Source organism: Oryza sativa, chromosome 6, assembly GCF_034140825.1.
Source record: "Oryza sativa Japonica Group chromosome 6, ASM3414082v1".
Classification (NCBI taxonomy): domain Eukaryota; kingdom Viridiplantae; phylum Streptophyta; class Magnoliopsida; order Poales; family Poaceae; genus Oryza; species Oryza sativa.
This window is the reverse complement of record NC_089040.1, coordinates 717,923-735,829: the sequence shown is the minus strand read 5'-3', so window position 1 is coordinate 735,829 and position 17,907 is coordinate 717,923. Positions and strand designations below refer to the sequence as shown.

Genomic DNA, 17,907 nt, shown 5'->3' with positions numbered 1-17,907 from the left:
TGCATGCATTCGCCTAAATTTAGTAATGATTAAGGAGGACAACTGGTTAATTAGTTCCTTCTTCTTCCACATGTTACTATCCATGCAAGTACAGATAAGAATGAGGATAGGATCAATTGGCATGCGCATGCTATCTGTTCTGATTTTCTGGACCATCCAACCATTCTCCACTTGTTTAGTTAAAAGAAAAAGAAGAAGAATTCCCCAGTGAGAAGATAAGATCGATAAGATTAGTTAGTCAGTTTTAAGGAGTAAACCATGCATGCATCCCTAAGATAATGCTGTCCATTAGTAAAACATACTACCATTTTTTACATAATAGAGAAGGTATGTATTACAATCTGAAAAAAAAAAGAATTCTCCCTTTTTATTTTTTTTGCAGGACTTTACTAACTGTGACACCATACCAAACATGATCATCTCTGGTTGAAGCCTCTCCATTCTGAATTATGGAGATATTCGAGAAGATCAGTTCAGAGTTGAGAGAGAGAGAGAGAGAGAGGATGCAATTGCAACACGATAATAAAGCTACTACTACTAGTGCAGGCAGGATCTCTTTCTTTCTTTCTAGCCGGGTCCCCTTGAAATTTCTTTTTGAGAAACACACATATATATATATATAGTCCATAAAGCTAATCCTAGAAAAGATATGGGGTACACAGCCCACAGATTGCAGAGTGTGGTGATCACTGATCAGACGAGCGAGACTGACAGACTCTCGCACGGATCACAGGCAGTGTCAGAGATTCAGAGTGCAGAACACTGAAGATGAAAAGATGCTGTCCGTCTGTCTGCAACCCTGCATTCATCGTCAGACAGACATACTGTAGAAATTAGTACTAGTACTGATCGGGATCACCTGCAGCAGTGAGCAAAGCTCAACAAATTAACTGTTCATGTAACTGTAATCAGAGAGGAGGAGGAAGAAGAAAGCATTGGTAGGGTTGTGCCTTTGTCACTGTGGGGTTGCATTGGGGGGGGGGGGGGGGGGGGGCCGGTGGTCAACACTAACAGATGTTACTGCTGCTGCTAGATGTTGCTATAAAGTCTGTCTGTCTGTTTGTCATCTGACTGTGTAGCTCAAAAGCCATGATCGAGGCCAACACAGATTCTCTAGCATACTGTGTACTATGTCATCGATCTCTATAGTCTCTACTAGTGTGTAGCGTACGTGTGCCATCGAATATATACTTCATCAAATTATTATTCATCAGGCAAGCTTCTTCAGGCAGGCAGGCACACAATTCAGATGCTTCTTTCTTTCAGACACTCCTAATCAAATTCATCAGCGATGCATATCCACACTCCTAACAAAGGCATGCAAGTGACCGTAATGTAACAGGGCTAAAAGCAGTAGCATGGTTCTTTTGACTTGAAAGGGAAATCGAATGAGAGGGAATCTAGCTGGATAAAGCTGCTGTTGATGTGCTGACAGTTTAGTGCTCCCATAGTCCCATACTCCTCTGCATCTTGCAGAAACTCCTGTGCATCTTGCAGAAACAAGCTGACCTGATCATGCACCATTGTAGCACAGCGAGCTACTCCTAGCTGATTGATCTCACTACTTTAAGCACTATTATATGATCAGGAATAAACACAACTTGGATCAAATTTAAGACAAAATTTTCCTAAAGTACAGTAAAAAATTAACTTAGCTTTTGCCTGAGCTCACCACTTGCTAGGGTTTTCGAGAGGGTGAGTGACACTACTAAAAATGATTTTTTTTCCTGATGTCACCTCCTATTTTTTCGCCGGTGATGAAAAAAAGAGAAACGTTAGTGAAAATACACCAAGAGCATCCAATTATGGACCAACTTGATTTTCATAGGCAAAGAGAGGGCAGCTTGTAAAAATAACCCTACTTTTATAGATATCCATCTTAATAGGACTATCAGCAAAAACATTGGAGGCCTTATCAGCCCGGGAGACACTCTCCTCCACTCATTCTCATCCATCCATCTCCTCTCCACTCGTTCTCCCTCTCCACTCTATCGCCCAACAGCTCCAAGAGGCGGCGGCCTCGGGACGTCAATGGTAACAGCAAGCAAGACTTTAGACAGTGACGACAGCGGAGGGGTCCGCCTCAGGACCACCAGATCCGGCGACGATGGACCTCGGGACCGTTAGATCTGGCATTGGTAGGTGTAACATCCCGGCCTAGGGCTTAATAGGATTAACAGAATACTCATATCAACAAGTTGCAACTTCTTTTCCGGAAGTCAATCTCCAAAGAACTCCAGGGTTAAGCGTGCTTGGCCTGGAGCAATTTAGGATGGGTGACCGACCGGTCTGTGAGGGCAGTCTATGACCTATGAAAATGGGTCGTTACAAAATGAGCCTGATGTAAGTGGGCCCGGCCTGGGAGAGGCGGGTCGTTACAAAATGGTATCAGAGCCGACTCTGGCCAAGAGAGGACGTTCCTGGCCTGGGGAGCAATTTGGGATGGGTGACGAGGCGGGTCGTTACAAAATGGTATCAGAGCCGACTCTCGCGGTTTCACGGGCGCGTGTGTCGCAGTTGCGCAGGCATGGTGCGCATGGCTGGTGTAGACCGGGAGTGGTTACACAGCATGGCACATGCGCTGGCACTGGACACATGGACGTGGCCAAGAGAGGACGTTCCTGGCCTGGGGGCGTTGATCTCTCTTAAGGGGGTGAGGGTGTAACATCCCGGCCTAGGGCTTAATAGGATTAATAGAATACTCATATCAACAAGTTGCAACTTCTTTTCCGGAAGCCAATCTCCAAAAAACTCTAGGGTTAAACGCGCTTGGCCTGGAGCAATTTGGGATGGGTGACGCGTGTGTCGCAGTTGCGCAGGCATGGTGCGCATGGCTGGTGTAGACCGGGAGTGGTTACACAGCATGGCACATGCGCTAACACTGGACACATGGACGTGGCCAAGAGAGGACGTTCCTGGCCTGTGGTTGATCGACGGGGGCGTCGATCTCTCTTAAGGGGGTAAGGGTGTAACATCCTGTTCTAGGGCTTAATAGTATTAATAGAATACTCATATCAACAAGTTGCAACTTCTTTTCCGGAAGCCAATCTCCAAAGAACTCCAGGGTTAAGCGCGCTTGGCCTGGAGCAATTTGGAATGGGTGACCGACCGGAAAATTCTTCCCGGGTGCACACGAGTGAGGACAAAGTGTGCAGAAAAGACATGTGTTAGTCTATGAGGGCAGTCTATGACCTATGAAAGCTGCCAGATGTAAGTGGACCCGGCCTGGGAGAGGCGGATCGTTACAGTAGGCCCCGATGGCAGATGGCTTGGCGACGAGTGCGAAGAGGAGGGTTGCGGCCTGGTGTGGCCTGGATCCGTCATAAGGAAGGCCGGATCCATTCACACCTTTGTCGGTGGAGCTCGACGATACAACCACCGTGATGGCGTTGCACGCGACAATGCCAATTTTGATGTTTTTGTTTGTTGATATTGAAATTGTTGATGTTTGCATGTTGTTGTAGTGGATTTGAATCTGGTCATGCTGTGGGAAATCGATTTTATTTTCTTTTTTGGCCAAACATCATCTATCCATCCGGATGACTTAAGGGTGCTGCCTATGGTGCTGCTTGAATTCACTGCCTTTCATCGCCGTCGCTTCCAATTTCTAGAGTTCTGGAGATTAAATCGGGGGAGGAATGTGGCCTAGATCCAATTTGCACCGGACCAACTTGGGTAACAAGCCCCTAGCTTAAGGGTAACCTTGTCTTTTTTATAAATTTTTATCTCTCCATTTAGTCAAAATAATAAAGTAATAGCTATGGTGTCTTTTATCAAATTACTAGTTTTTGAAATGTATTCGAGCCGTGTCATGTTTTTTTAAGATGTACTCTAACAACAATATCCACAAACTTTGAGTGTCATGTAATAGCAAATGTTTCCTAAATTTAATAAAAAAAGATTTGGAGGGTGAGACATCCCTCTAAATATTTTTTAAGAAGAAATTGTGAGTATGTTGGATATTGAACACGAGATTTCAGGGTTAAAACTACACACTCTTTTGCTAATTACTGCTACACTATTAAATGCATCTCTAAGCTAATTTAGTCATAATGTATGCTTCTAAGACCTAACGAATCACAAACATGACACATGGATAGCTTAATTAGCTAGTCCATATATATATATGTATATATGTATATATATATATATATGTATATATGTATATATATATGTATATATATGTATATATGTATATGTATATATGTATATATGTATATACTCCCTCCGTTTCAAAATATTTGACGCCGTTGACTTTTTAGCACATGTTTGACCGTTCGTCTTATTCAAAAAATTTAAGTAATTATTAATTCTTTTCCTATCATTTGATTCATTGTTAAATATATTTTTATGTAGGCATATAATTTTACATATTTCATAAAAGTTTTTGAATAAGACGAACGGTCAAACATGTGCTAAAAAGTCAACGGTGTCAAACATTTCGAAACAGAGGGAGTATATGTATATGTATATATATGTATATATATATATATGTATATGTATGTATATGTATATGTATGTATATGTATATATGTATATGTATGTATATGTATATATACATATACATATATACATATATACATATATGTATATATACATATATAGATATATGTATATATACATATATAGATACATATACATATATAGATATATGTATGTATACGTATATACATATATACATATATGTATATATAGATATATGTATATATATGTATGTACATATATATACGTATACATATATATATATGTACGTATACATATATATACGTATACGTATACATATATGTACGTATATCTATATATACGTATATATACGTATATATACGTATATATACGTATATATACGTATATATACGTATATATACGTATATATACGTATATATACGTATATATACGTATATATACGTATATATACGTATATATATATATACGTATATATACGTATATATACATATATATACGTATATATATATATATACGTATATATATATATATATGTGTGTGCGCGCGCGCGCGCGCGCGCATGTGGGATGCAATGCAAGCAAAAATCTGAGAGGTGGTGGTGAGTGCTGTGTACATGTCCAGGGGAGCAGAGCACCCTGAAGACCAGCTCTGATCTGAGTGGTGGTCAAGATAAAAATCGATATGGCCTGCGTGCATGCATGTCTTGCGGCCAAGGCTGCATATATGCGTGTTGCATATATGGCCACTAAACATGGAATGCACTGAGTTGAGAAGTTGAGGTTGAGGCAGCACGACATACATCTTATCTATATCTACTGCTTCCTCCATTTCATATATATTACTCCCTTCGTCCCGTTTTGTTTGACGTTGCAGTTCATTTTAAAAGGAGTCTAAATGTTTGACGCTGCAGTACAATCAGAAAAACCGTTTCCATCTTTACCCCTCTGTTCGACGGCGACAGTCACCTTCCTCGCCGGAGACGGCGCGGAGAAGCAGGGGATGGCGGCAGCGGGCGCGGGACGACTTCGGGAGCGCCGCCAGCGACGACGCCAGCGTGAAGAGCGGCAGCTGCGAGATGAGCCGCTCCATCTCCGCCGCGTGCTCCGCCAACGCGGGACGCACCACGACGGGAAGCACCGGCGCAGCAGAGGAAGACGCCGACAACACGGCGGAGAAGGCCGACGAGCCCCGGGCGGCGGCGTGGCGGCACATGTGGCAGATGAAGTAGTGGATGGAGACGGACGCCACCATCTCGTCCCATGTCCTCCACCTCCGTCGTCGGCCACCATCGGCACCCTCCTCTCCGGCGACGGCGGCGGAATCACAGCCGAAGACGACATCAATTCCTCCGGTTCTTGAATCTCCTCCTCTCTCGCTGCGTTCTTGCGTTCTTGGTGGTGAAGAGGAAGGTGAGCTAGCTTAGCTGCTGCACTTGTCTGTGGCTTATAAATAAGGTTTTTGGCATGATTCATTCAGCACACAGTGGATGCCATTTCTCATCTTTGCTGTTGTCAGGGACAGGGAGGAACTGAGAAGTTCAGAAATGAAAAAGGGAAATGTAGGTTGGTTGTGAGATGATGAGTTCTTCAGACCTTTGTTTGCCTGAGAATGGTAGTTGTCTGCTTTGATGAAGCTGCAACCTAAGGTTTCAGCAAGGAGTGCTACTACTGTCCTGCGAATTCACAGTGAAATGCTGAATTCATAAGAACTGTCATAAATTCTGCTAAGAGGACAAAAAAAAAAACTGAAGTAAATTCAAGATTTAAAAATGAACAGTACTATTACAAAATCTAAATGTAGGTCTGAAAGTCACATCCTAATTGCTCTTGGATTCTTCCTCTCACAAAATCTGAATTTCAACATGCACAAAATCTGACCATATTGTCACTTTTCAGGCCTATTATCACCTCACAAAATCTGACCATATTGTCACTTTTCAGTCCTATTATCACCTCACAGCAATGATGCAAAAAATATTGCTCTACTAGGAGATGAAGCCAGGAAGGTTCAAGCAGCCCAGCGGCAAACAGGGTTTCTACTGAAGGATTAATTCAGATTTTGTAAATAAAATGAAACTCAAGAACTGAGTACACTCAGTAGATACTCTTCCAGTTGAACTGCAACTGAACAAGTCTGAAGACACTGTCAGCCTTTCTTTGTCTGTCCGAGCATATCTGCCCACTGAAAATTACTGAGCCAAATTCAATATAAGATGATCTTTGTCTGTCTGAGCATTATATAACTCACCTATTTGCATAGCTCAGGAGTTACTGTCCTGTTGTATTAGATGATGAATGCACTTCTTCTGGCAGATGATGGTCTGAATCTTCTTTTCCCAGAAGATTGGACGTTGAAATTTGATAAACTAGTGTACTGCTGCAAAAGAGAGTTTTTCTGAGTGGGCAATGAAGGGAGTAAATCATCAGAACTGCTATGAAATTTCAGCCGAAAAACTGGCAATCCAAGAGCAGCTCTGAAAATACTGTAAAAACACAAACTTTTAAAGTTTAAAATCTGAATACTGTAAACACAACTGATTCATTCTTCTTTATTCATCTTTAGAAAAGGAGATTTGAATGTTCTACTGCTCACCTGCCCGGCCGAGTCAATCTATAGCTATTTCTTGCACAGGATAAGCACAATTTGGCAGATGCAGCAGCTGCAGCGTGCCTGAACCTGAGAAATGATAAGGTTTTACAGTGTTCATAGATCAGTGGCAAATGGCAAATGGCTCGGGTGATCGATCGATGCCGTTGTAGGTGAAAAGGAGGGCATGAGATCTTACTATGAGTGTTGTAAAATTTTGTCCAAAGATTCTACTGGGTCTCAGGCCTGGGGTGCCCAATTATGAGTAGCGGCGTCGGGAGAGAGCGCCGGCGGCTCCGGCAAAGAGGGGTGGCGGCGACGGTTCCAGCGAGTACGGGTGGCGGCGGCATCTTGGAGGTGAGCCCCGGCGGCTGGCGTAGCGGCCGGCGTTTCCGGCGTTGGGGGTGGCGGCGTTTCCGCCTCTTTCTTCTGTCGCAGGCTCGCGGTGGCGACTCACGCGTTGAGAGGAGAAGGCCCAGGGCAAATATGTAATTTCACACGTTCCTTAATTTTCACGATCTGGTCGGAAACGTCAAATATAACGGGACGGAGGGAGTATAAGATTTGTCCTGTCTAGGTTCATTAACATCTATATAAATGTGAGCAATGGTAGAATGCCTTCTAATATTAAACGGAGGGAGTAATATATATATTTGTGCTTTGGATCAGATCGATCGCAACAGAGAAGGAACATGCATGAATGGATGCACATATGTATATATCGATCGAATCATGGAAAGAGATGGAGGCCGGCCGGCGCGTGACTGCATTTGCATTTGCATATCATCGTCTCCATGCATCGAGATCAGACTAGCTACAGGGATGTGATAAAGCTAGCAATTCAATCTGTGATCGTTCATATGCAATATATATAACGCTTAATATATTAATCACCACTGGTTCATGATAGATAATATGAACCGTGCGTGTGTGGCAACAGCGGGAGACATAGGTACATCGTTCATGCATGTGCTGCTCGATGTAGCTCCATCGGCCAGAGATGCATGCATCACCCAGAGGAGGCATCTGCAGTACGCGTCATAATCGTATCATCTCTATCATATCAGCGATATATATATATTTATGACCAGTCAACAACAGCAACATGATCTAATTAACAACAATCTAGGTCGATGGGTTAATAAAGTGTGCTAATTAATTAATTAGCAATCACTTTAACTAATAATATGCATATGAATGAGAAGGATGGGTCCTTGCATTGCATGATCTATCGATCATGGAGAGGGTCGTGATCAGATGGGACACGATCGATCGCGAAGCAAAAGAAAAAAAAATCTAGCTAGATTTATATCTTTAGATGATCGATCGATCGATCGATCAATGGGATCAGTGGCGACCAATGCAGGGGTAGCTTGCTTAATCGACTCCACCATGCATGCATATTGGCCTCTGGAGACATTATATGCATGTGCATCAATCGATTGATTAATTGTTGCTTTTCTCTTCCTTCCTTCAATTCGTCCTTTCTTCCTTTCTTTCTCTCTCGCGCATGATCGCGAAACGCACGCACATCGACCCTTCCTTCTCCGTCGCCGTCGCCGCTGCCGGCCGCCGTCTTAATCGCTTGGCCTGATTAATTAGCTAGCTAGCTAGCTGCCTGCCTGCTGTTCTACTACGTTGATCTCCTAGCCTATCGATCGAGAAGACCGGCCGGCCGGCTGCTTGCAGTTGCAGCTTGTTGCCGACATAAATTTAAAACTTTTAACTAAATTATAATTTATGTATTGTTTCTAAAAAATAATGGTAATCACTGTCATTAGCGTTAAGATAATAGCATGAGCTTGTGGCAGCCGCGCGCGCGACATGCGCTTCCCGACGCGCACGTGCGAACTAATGGATGAGAGTCTCTCCTCATGAAACAATGTGTGAGTGGGCTTTGAAAGGACTTCTCATGGACCGCTTTCCATTTTATGTACCACATATATAGCCCGGAAAATATGCAGTATGCAAATCACATATGTAGTGGAAATTTAAAAACTACAGTTGGATTGAGAAATGGACGTCCGAGATTCGTCCACGTCACCATGAGTTAAAATTTCCACAAAGTCACCCTTACTTGTTGCAAGTAATCATGCTCTGTTTGGTAAATAGGATGTGGATTTATATGAGGTGAAAAGGATGAATGCCTAGAATTAAATCTTATTCTTTAGTGGATGGGATATTGTTTTTTCAAACCCATTTGACAAACAGGCCCCGAGTCGTTATGCAACAACGAACAGATCACCGCTGCTTATAAGGCCGGTAACTGTAGTCTGAACTCTAAAGGTGGTATACGAATTAATGGGCCTGGAAATACTGGCCCAACAAATCTACCCCTGTCTCTATTAGAAGTATGCATACCCATCGGGTTCTCTTGCCCCATACCCACACCCACCATATCTAAATACTCCCACTTAAATACCCACACCCATCGCGGGTACAAAATTGTCCCCATACCCACACCCGTGCGGGTAACGGGTATCCAACGGGTACCCATACCCATATAATTGACTTGTAGTATTTATAGTTTTGTACTGCAATTAGCCATATTAGAGTTGTAAACCATCAATATTTTCTCTAGCAACAATGCTATTAATATTAGTGTTCAAAGGCGAGTAAATAAAATTATACAATCACATTACATAATCAAGAAATCAAATAATAATTTTATATAATTAGACTAAGCAATGCTTTAAGATGTGAAAGGAGTTTTATGCTATGATTTAGTAGTCGTCGAGAGTTATATTGCTCATAGTTTTAAGCTCAATGAATGGGTTTTTTCTACCCACGGGTTGGTGGGTATGGGTGGGTAAAGAACGGACCCATACCCACGTACCCAATGGGTAAGAGTTTTCGCCCGTTAGTAGACCCATGGGTATAAGAGTTAGAACACGATTAGCTCCTAATAGAGTAAAAACCCGTCGGGTCTCGGGTTATGGGTACCCATTGCCATCTCTAATTAGAAGAGAGGAGGTATTTTGCAGTGAACATATGGAACAGCCACATCAAACTTCATCAGTAACAACAGCTTGCATTATAAGTAACTAGCATGGTAGCCCGCGCAGATTGCGCAGCTAGCATCATTATATTTTCTCTCATATAATAGCATATATGTTTTCTCATTATATTATTCAAATATATTAAAATGACAACATAATTTTAAATTTTACAATAACTTTACAAAACTACTAATGTGTAATATTCATATTATATTTTATATATGTGTTAGTTATTAATTATTTTTAATATCAAATTATAGTTATTTTTAAATTATATATATTCCTATATGGACTCTAGACTCATATTTTAATATTTCTTTTTTAATTCCGAATTTTCTATAAATTGTATTTCTATATAGACTCTATGCTCTTCTTCCAATATTATTTATTTTTATTTCTGAATTTTCATATTATATTTTATACACGTGTTAGTTATGAATTACTTTTAATATCAAATTTTAGTTATTTGTAAATTATATATATTCCTATATGGACTCTAGACTCGTCTTTTAATATTTATTTTTTTTAATTCCAAATTTTCTGTAAATTGTATTTCTATATAGACTCTATGCTCTTCTTCCAATATTATTTATTTTTATTTCTGAATTTTTATTATTTCTAATTGTATTCTATGTGGACTCTAAACTCATCTTTCAATATTCTTTAATTTTTAATTTCGAATTTCAGTTACTTCTAAATTCTTCTTCCCATGTTTTTCTTAATTTCGAATTTTAGTTATTTGTAAATTGTATTTTTATACGGACTCTAAAATCTACTTTTAATTTTATTATGTTTATTCTAAATTTTAGTTAGTTTTAAATTTCTATATGGACTCTGTACTCTACTTCTAATATTCCTTATTTTTTAATTCCGAATTTCTATTTTTTTTCTTAATTGTATTTCTATATGGACTCTATACTCTACTTCTAATATTCCTTATTTTTAATTCCGAATTTCAGTTATTTCCTAATTGTATTTCTATATGGACTCTAGTCTCCTCTTCTAATATTTCTTATTTTTAATTTCGAATTTTAGTTATTTCCTAATTGTATTCCTATATAGACTCTAGTCTCCTCTTCTAATATTCCTTATTTTTTAATTCCGAATTTCAGCTATTTTTAAATTGTATTTCTATATGGACTCTAGTTATTTCCTAATTGTATTTCTATATGGACTCTATACTCTACTTCTAATATTCCTTATTTTTAATTCCGAATTTTAGTTATTTTATAATTGTATTTCTATATGGACTCTAGTCTTCTCTTCTAATATTCCTTAATTTTTAATTCCGAATTTCAGCTATTTCCTGATTGTATTTTTATATGGACTCTAGTCTTCTCTTCTAATATTGCTTATTTTTTAATTCCGAATTTCAGCTATTTCTAAATTGTATTTTTATATGGACTCTAGTCTTCTCTTCTAATATTCCTTATTTTTTAATTCCGAATTTCAGCTATTTCTAAATTGTATTTCTATATGGACTCTGCTTTTTCTTTTTTTTCCGATTAATGTGAGAATTTCTAGGCCATAAGAGTGAACGTAGAGGCTCCTTTTTCTATTCATATTTTTAATTCCGAATTTTAGTTATTTTATAATTGTATTTCTATATGGACTCTAGTCTTCTCTTCTAATATTCCTTAATTTTTAATTCCGAATTTCAGCTATTTCCTGATTGTATTTTTATATGGACTCTAGTCTTCTCTTCTAATATTGCTTATTTTTTAATTCCGAATTTCAGCTATTTCTAAATTGTATTTTTATATGGACTCTAGTCTTCTCTTCTAATATTCCTTATTTTTTAATTCCGAATTTCAGCTATTTCTAAATTGTATTTCTATATGGACTCTGCTTTTTCTTTTTTTTCCGATTAATGTGAGAATTTCTAGGCCATAAGAGTGAACGTAGAGGCTCCTTTTTCTATTCCTTTAATAATATAATAGATGCGAACGTAGAGGCTCCTTTTTCTATTCCTTTAATAATATAATAGATGATCAAGATATGATGTATGGTTTTACATCTTCAGCTTCTGCCATAACACACACAATCATAAATTTATTAAAAGAAAAACATAAGGTGATGGGATAAATTCCCCACTCTCTTTTATTATTAACTAACGTTAAATCACACAGATTTTTTAGCCAACAATAATAATGAATCTCGAAGCTGCAATCAACAAACCAAACAAGCCAACATGCAGTATCTTCACAGGTCACACTAGACTATTGAACCGAAACAGTCAACTAGCACAACACACCATCACCATATATACTAGTAGTAACTCAAGACATCACAAGTTTTTTGTTCTCTCTCTTTCTGAAATTCTGCACCAGCCTCTAGGTACTCCACAGTCCACCACACACACGCAGAGAGATCATGTCACTTTCATTTCTACTGTCAGTTTCTTGCTTCTTCTTTAGTCCCAAAGCAACCTGACAATCACAAACGCAGAAATTAGTCATGGTAAATTAGCAAGATAAATGTAGTGTGTGCTTGTTTGGTTTGTTGATGTAATGAACTAATGACAATCAAATGGTAAATTAGTCATGGATAAATGTATTGTAACCTGAAACTTGCTAATGGAGGTTAGTTGCTCACCGCAGAAAAAGTCAAAGAACCAACGTTTCAATGGATTCATTTGTGCTCTGCTCAAACCACTAGCTTGCTGGCCACCATGAATTTTCTACACAAAAAACAGAGCAAAACCTCAAAGTTCTTGCTTTTTATGCAGATACAAATATTACTTCTACTAGAGATTTCAAACTGAGAGAAATATGGGTGTTACCTGATTGTTCAACTGAGCAAAAATGGCCTTAACGTCTTCGAAAACTTCATCTACCTGTCGGTTACCATCAACCTGAAAAGGCACATCCATAGTTCAGGGCACAAAAACAAGTAAAACTTAGTACTAGCAAAAAATGGAATACAGCAGCTATATTTATTATTTTTTATTACTCCTATTTTATCATTATTAAACTATAACTTTATCACGTTGTGTTGTTCATAAATTCAAAGAGAATACCTTTCTGAGTTTCCCCCTTTTCTCATAGTACTGAATAACTGGAAGAGTTTGCTGCTGAAAAACATCAAAGCGTCTCCTAATAGTGTCGATGTTGTCATCATCTCTTCCCTGCATATTGCAAAATTCAGAGTCCCAGATCAACCAAATGAAACAACATGCTGAGCCTAAGAAATCACAAGCAAGTAAAATGCCTGGTTTCGGTTCAAAATGCGCCGCTCCATCTCTTCCTTTGAGCAGTCAATGAACAGCAGGAACTCTGGCTCAATGTGGATCTGCCACGAGAGCAATACTCATTTTAAAAACACACGACAAAAAGATCGTGATACTGTCCCCTTTAGAACTACTAGTGCCTTTCGGTTTATGTATTAATATTGCTGCACTTTTTAACACAAAAATGACCTAAAGGTAAGACATTCAGACCAACAGTCTTACAATATTTTCATACGCATGTCGATTTTCTTCATTTCGTGGAAATCCATCAACAAGGAACTTATCATTCCCACTTTCTCGCATGGCCTTAAATAGTAGCTTAACGATGAGATCAGATGACACAAGCTTCCCTTCATTCATGAGATTCTTGATCATTGTACTGATCGAAACAGTCATATGACACATAGATATCAGCGACACAATCAGATCAGCAGCAGTTGGAACAATAAAAACAGCTACCAGAAACCAGGACTGGACTAGTTAAGCAGTTGTTAATTACCCTTGTTCAGTATCATATTTTGCTTCTTCACGAAGGAGATCACCAGCACTCAGATGTGTAAAGCCAAACTGCTTAACAATTTTGGCACATTGAGTGCCTTTGCCACTGCCAGGGCCACCTGCAAATTAAATGATTCAGCAAAAGCTCAATGGAGTATGAAGTCACATAGTACTAGGAAAAGCTGAAGCTTGTAGTAGTGTGAGCACTACTTATTCAGCACAGTGGGTTAGTTTAAAAACAGATAGGCATACCTATGACGAACACGATTGTTATCTTTTTCCCAGGAGGTGGAAATGACTCAATGTGATTCTGCATCAGCAGCCAGTAAATAGCAAGTGGTGAATATATACTTGACTTGACAAATACGTATGGTTGGACAGAGCAAGTGGACAAGAAAGATGAACAAAAGCTGCAACCATAAGTGACCTTAAATTTCTTTTGGAAAAATATATGAAAAGGAGTTCTTTAAAAAAAATATATATTCTAGATTTTGGTATGACCAATAATAGGTCATAACGTTGAAGTATGCATGTTTCTTCACATGTAAATCTGCCAATATTCTTCAAATTTTCACTAACTAAATTTGGACTGTAGACAAGAAAACAGGTAATATTTCCCCTCATACAAACAAAGTATTAGAGAGTTACCTTGTTTGCGTGTGCCATCTATACCTTTGAAATGATGAGCCGGCGTTCAAGCTGAACAAGCCCTGAAAGGCTGAAACACAAAATTAATGAAGCAAGCACAGAGAGAGAGAGAGAGAGAGAGAGAGAGAGCCTCACATGTCACACTGCCCAAGTCATGAGTATGAACAAGAGGCAATTCATCAGAAATTTCACATCATATTTGTATGGAGAGCCTGTGTGATCACGTAAATAGTAGAATTGATAGAGCAAAATGACTAGTATACTCTCCTCTTTTTTTCTTTTGGTCTAGAGACTTCATGTTAGTAGGAAGCAGCAACAGGTGACACCTAAGCTAGTTTCCTCTAGAAATTTCAAGCCGACAGGTGGAGCTATCAGAATACGTCAAGGACACTCTATAAACAGTTAAACACCACACCAGAAGAAGCTAGTAGCTAGTAGCAGGTAAGGTTTTTTGTGTGAGAAGAATCAACAAACTACTCTGTATATAATACGAGTAGCAGCTAGTATCCAAGAAATTAATCGGTAGGTGAACCTAAGCAAAGAACTCTCTGGGAATCATGCATGTTGAGATGGAAATAGACTAGTACAACTCCAGTATTAGGAAGGAAGAAAGCAATGAAACAAACAGAAAGGAGTAGGGAGTAATGGAGAAGAGGAAGTTGCTAGATAGGCTAACTTACTTGCTGCGACCGCCCGTTCTTGGCAAGAGGAAGTTGCTAGGTGCAAGCAGTCATGCAGGCATCGATGGCATCGAGAAGAAGCAAAGCAAAACAAGACAGAGGCAGAGCAGAGAGAGAGAAGAAGAAAAGAACAAGGGCAGAGTAGGGTACTGGAGAGACCGAGAAAGAAAGAGGTATAGATTGTGTTGAGACAGAGTGAAAGGAAGGAGACGGGATTCGGATTCTGAAATCCAATGGCGAATGCAAAGGCAACGGGGCCGAATGGATACGGGAATCGGGGACCAGAACAAAGTGTTGTGAAACAAATATCTTGGGGATAAGTTTCTTGTGGGCCAATCTGAACCGGAGTAGAGATAATGTTTATCTCCTCGTAAGACCTCTATATATACAGGGGCAGGGTGTGACATCTAATGGTTAATGGCTGGCTTGTACTCCAGATGAGATCTATAATGAAGAGAGAGCTCCACCCTATATATGTGTTCATTGTCTACTTCTGCAATGTTCTTGAGGACAAAGGGATGGGCGCGGGTGTTGTACATCATCTCACGTCTCTATTGCTGTGGGAGGGACAGGGAACGGATCCGGTGATCCGCTAATAGGCGCGTTGGTTTACAACACGTTATCAGCAGACCGGTTTGTCGTTCCAATCTAATCGTCGTTATTAGATTATTACAGATTGATCTCCTGTTTCTCTGTATGCGCGACCTGCATGAGCCACCGTGTGCTGTTGACGGCGGCCGGCCGAGCGCGCCGCCGGATCGCTTGGCCACCGCGGTCTCTAGCGTGTGCATATGCATGCAGGAGCCGGGCAGCCGGTCACACGCCCGCCACGATCGCATGCTGGCATGCATGGGCGATCAAACCAGCAATAGCAATACATGCATGCACGTCGGCAAGCAGATTGATCTACATGCACGACACACCAACTCACCAAGGGAGCAAGGAAACAACACACATGCGCATATATATGCTTTGATTTTTGCATCTGCATATACATATGTGTGTTTAATTAGTTGATGCTCATCAGATTGTTTCATCCCTTGTTTGCATGCACGCCGGAGATGTGACTGTACGTGTGGTTGCTAGATCGGTTCAAGCTCCAGCGACACGCGCACAGGAGCGAGCGTCGCTGATTTGGATCTTGGACTCGGCCGATTGGTTCTGGTACGGTTGGTCGACGCACACACGCACATCAACCGCGCGATCTAAGACAGACGCGCAAATCACGGTAATTAGTAAGATTAGTTTATAAACTAATTTACTATAATTCATATATATACATCCGGGCATGTGCCTATTAAGGCATGAAATCTATATGTTTTATAGATTGATTATATTTTCTCGTTTTTATCATATGGATGCTTTGCTTGCAGTAGATTTGATTCTGCTCTTGATCTAGCGGTAGATTAATTTTCTGCTTTTGATCTATATGCATCTATTTTATTTGATGAAAACTGGAGAAAACTGTGTGAGAGAAATCATTAAAATCGATAGGAAACTCTGGACTGGAGACGTGCCTAATTCGGCTAGGCCGAATCAGCCGACTCGCCCTCCTACCTCGCATCTCTCTGTTTCTCTCTTTCTTTGATGATGCCACGCCGGGAACACGGTGACATAATCTCAGTCCGTTTTGCTGGACTTGGAGACGTGTCAACTGTCGTTCGCCGTCGCTGTTGGGTACGCCGTCGGCCTTACGTCGATGCCGTCGCAGGAAACCGCCGTCTCGGAGAAATCCCTAAACCCATGTCGCCGTTGCCGCCGTTGACCTCCCATCGACGCTGCCGTCGAGCCGTGGTAGGAGGATGATGGGTCATCGGCTGCCTGCTACCGGATTAACCTCCGCCGAGACGATATGGCCGGATGCAATTTGGTTGCCGTTGTTGGTGTCTCAGTTGTCGTCGTTGAGTTCGCCTCGCCACCATCATAAGGATGCGCGGGTCAACGTGGAGCTCCGTCGTGTGCCACCGAGCCGCCACCGCACCAAATTGCCACACGGGAGTGATGTCATCGCCGCCGTCCTGCCAATCGGGGTAGTGGATGGGTCGTCGATGACCTCCTCGCGTGCACCGCCCTAAATCCCTTCAAAGTCGACAGTCGACGGCCTCCAACGCTGCCGCCATGCCCGAGGGGCCGGTGCGCCGGGCGGTGGACGCCGTTGCGGACAATGAATGGGAAAGGGGAAACCCTAATTCCCCCCCTTCCCTCTCTCGGTCACTTAGGCGAACCGGTTGGGCCGGTCTGCCTCCGCCCGACCGAATAAAGCCCAACAGTAACGAGATAGCCCAAACAAATTAATAAAAATAATAAACCTGGAAATCCTCATGGGCCTAGACTTTCGGAAATTCGGCCCATTAGGCATGTTGGGCTACACTGTGCTTGCTAGCCCAAATAAGATCGTGGCATGAACGGTAATTCGGCCCGATTAATTTCGGTTTATTGACAACTTGCGTTTAAGCCCCCGGAGTGTTGGGTTTTTATGCTATAGTTCACTGTTTAATGCAATTTTACAGTTTGAACCTTGTAATTAACAAGAGATTATATTAATTTTGTTTGTGTGGTTATGTCTTGTTGCTTAGGCCTTGTATAGTTTGGTTTTGCATGTGGGTCTCCGGACTCGTAAATAACCATGTAATGGTGTTTTTTAAGCATTGCTTTGCTTTTAAAATTGATGCAATTCCAACTAAATAATCTAGAGATGGTTTTCTAGGTTATGATGCTTCCATAAATTGTGTTCATACAGTGTAGAATCCCCCCTTGGAAGCATTATGATGGGTTTATTTTCCTGCATTTATGTGTGATGGTT

The 17,907-nt window shown here is 40.7% G+C and overlaps 1 protein-coding gene and 1 long non-coding RNA gene across 10 annotated transcripts; both read right to left on the bottom strand.

Moving 5' to 3' along the window:
• Window positions 1–5,266: 5,266 nt before the first annotated feature.
• LOC107281213 (uncharacterized) lies at window positions 5,267–7,388 on the bottom strand. Its single transcript, XR_001546562.3, has 5 exons — window positions 7,250–7,388; window positions 7,057–7,140; window positions 6,712–6,840; window positions 6,057–6,136; window positions 5,267–5,969 (listed from the first exon to the last, which is right to left on the bottom strand). It is a non-coding gene; the product is annotated as an uncharacterized lncRNA (long non-coding RNA).
• Window positions 7,389–12,118: 4,730 nt separating this feature from the next.
• On the bottom strand, window positions 12,119–15,451 carry LOC4339882 (UMP-CMP kinase 1-like). Of its 9 annotated transcripts, none has more exons than XM_066311122.1 (11): window positions 15,105–15,328; window positions 14,560–14,636; window positions 14,425–14,494; window positions 14,029–14,086; window positions 13,778–13,895; window positions 13,501–13,657; window positions 13,260–13,340; window positions 13,069–13,176; window positions 12,832–12,903; window positions 12,645–12,729; window positions 12,119–12,478 (listed from the first exon to the last, which is right to left on the bottom strand). In XM_066311122.1, the coding sequence occupies exons 3-11, from the start codon at window positions 14,440–14,442 to the stop codon at window positions 12,444–12,446; spliced, it is 732 nt and encodes a 243-aa protein (XP_066167219.1). In that variant the 5' UTR covers window positions 14,443–14,494; window positions 14,560–14,636; window positions 15,105–15,328; the 3' UTR covers window positions 12,119–12,443. The 9 variants fall into 9 exon arrangements, with proteins under 9 accessions (XP_066167219.1, XP_066167220.1, XP_025881770.1 ...); XM_066311123.1 differs by having other exon boundaries at window positions 14,425–14,486; window positions 15,105–15,276; XM_026025985.2 differs by having other exon boundaries at window positions 12,613–12,729; window positions 15,105–15,242.
• Window positions 15,452–17,907: the final 2,456 nt, after the last annotated feature.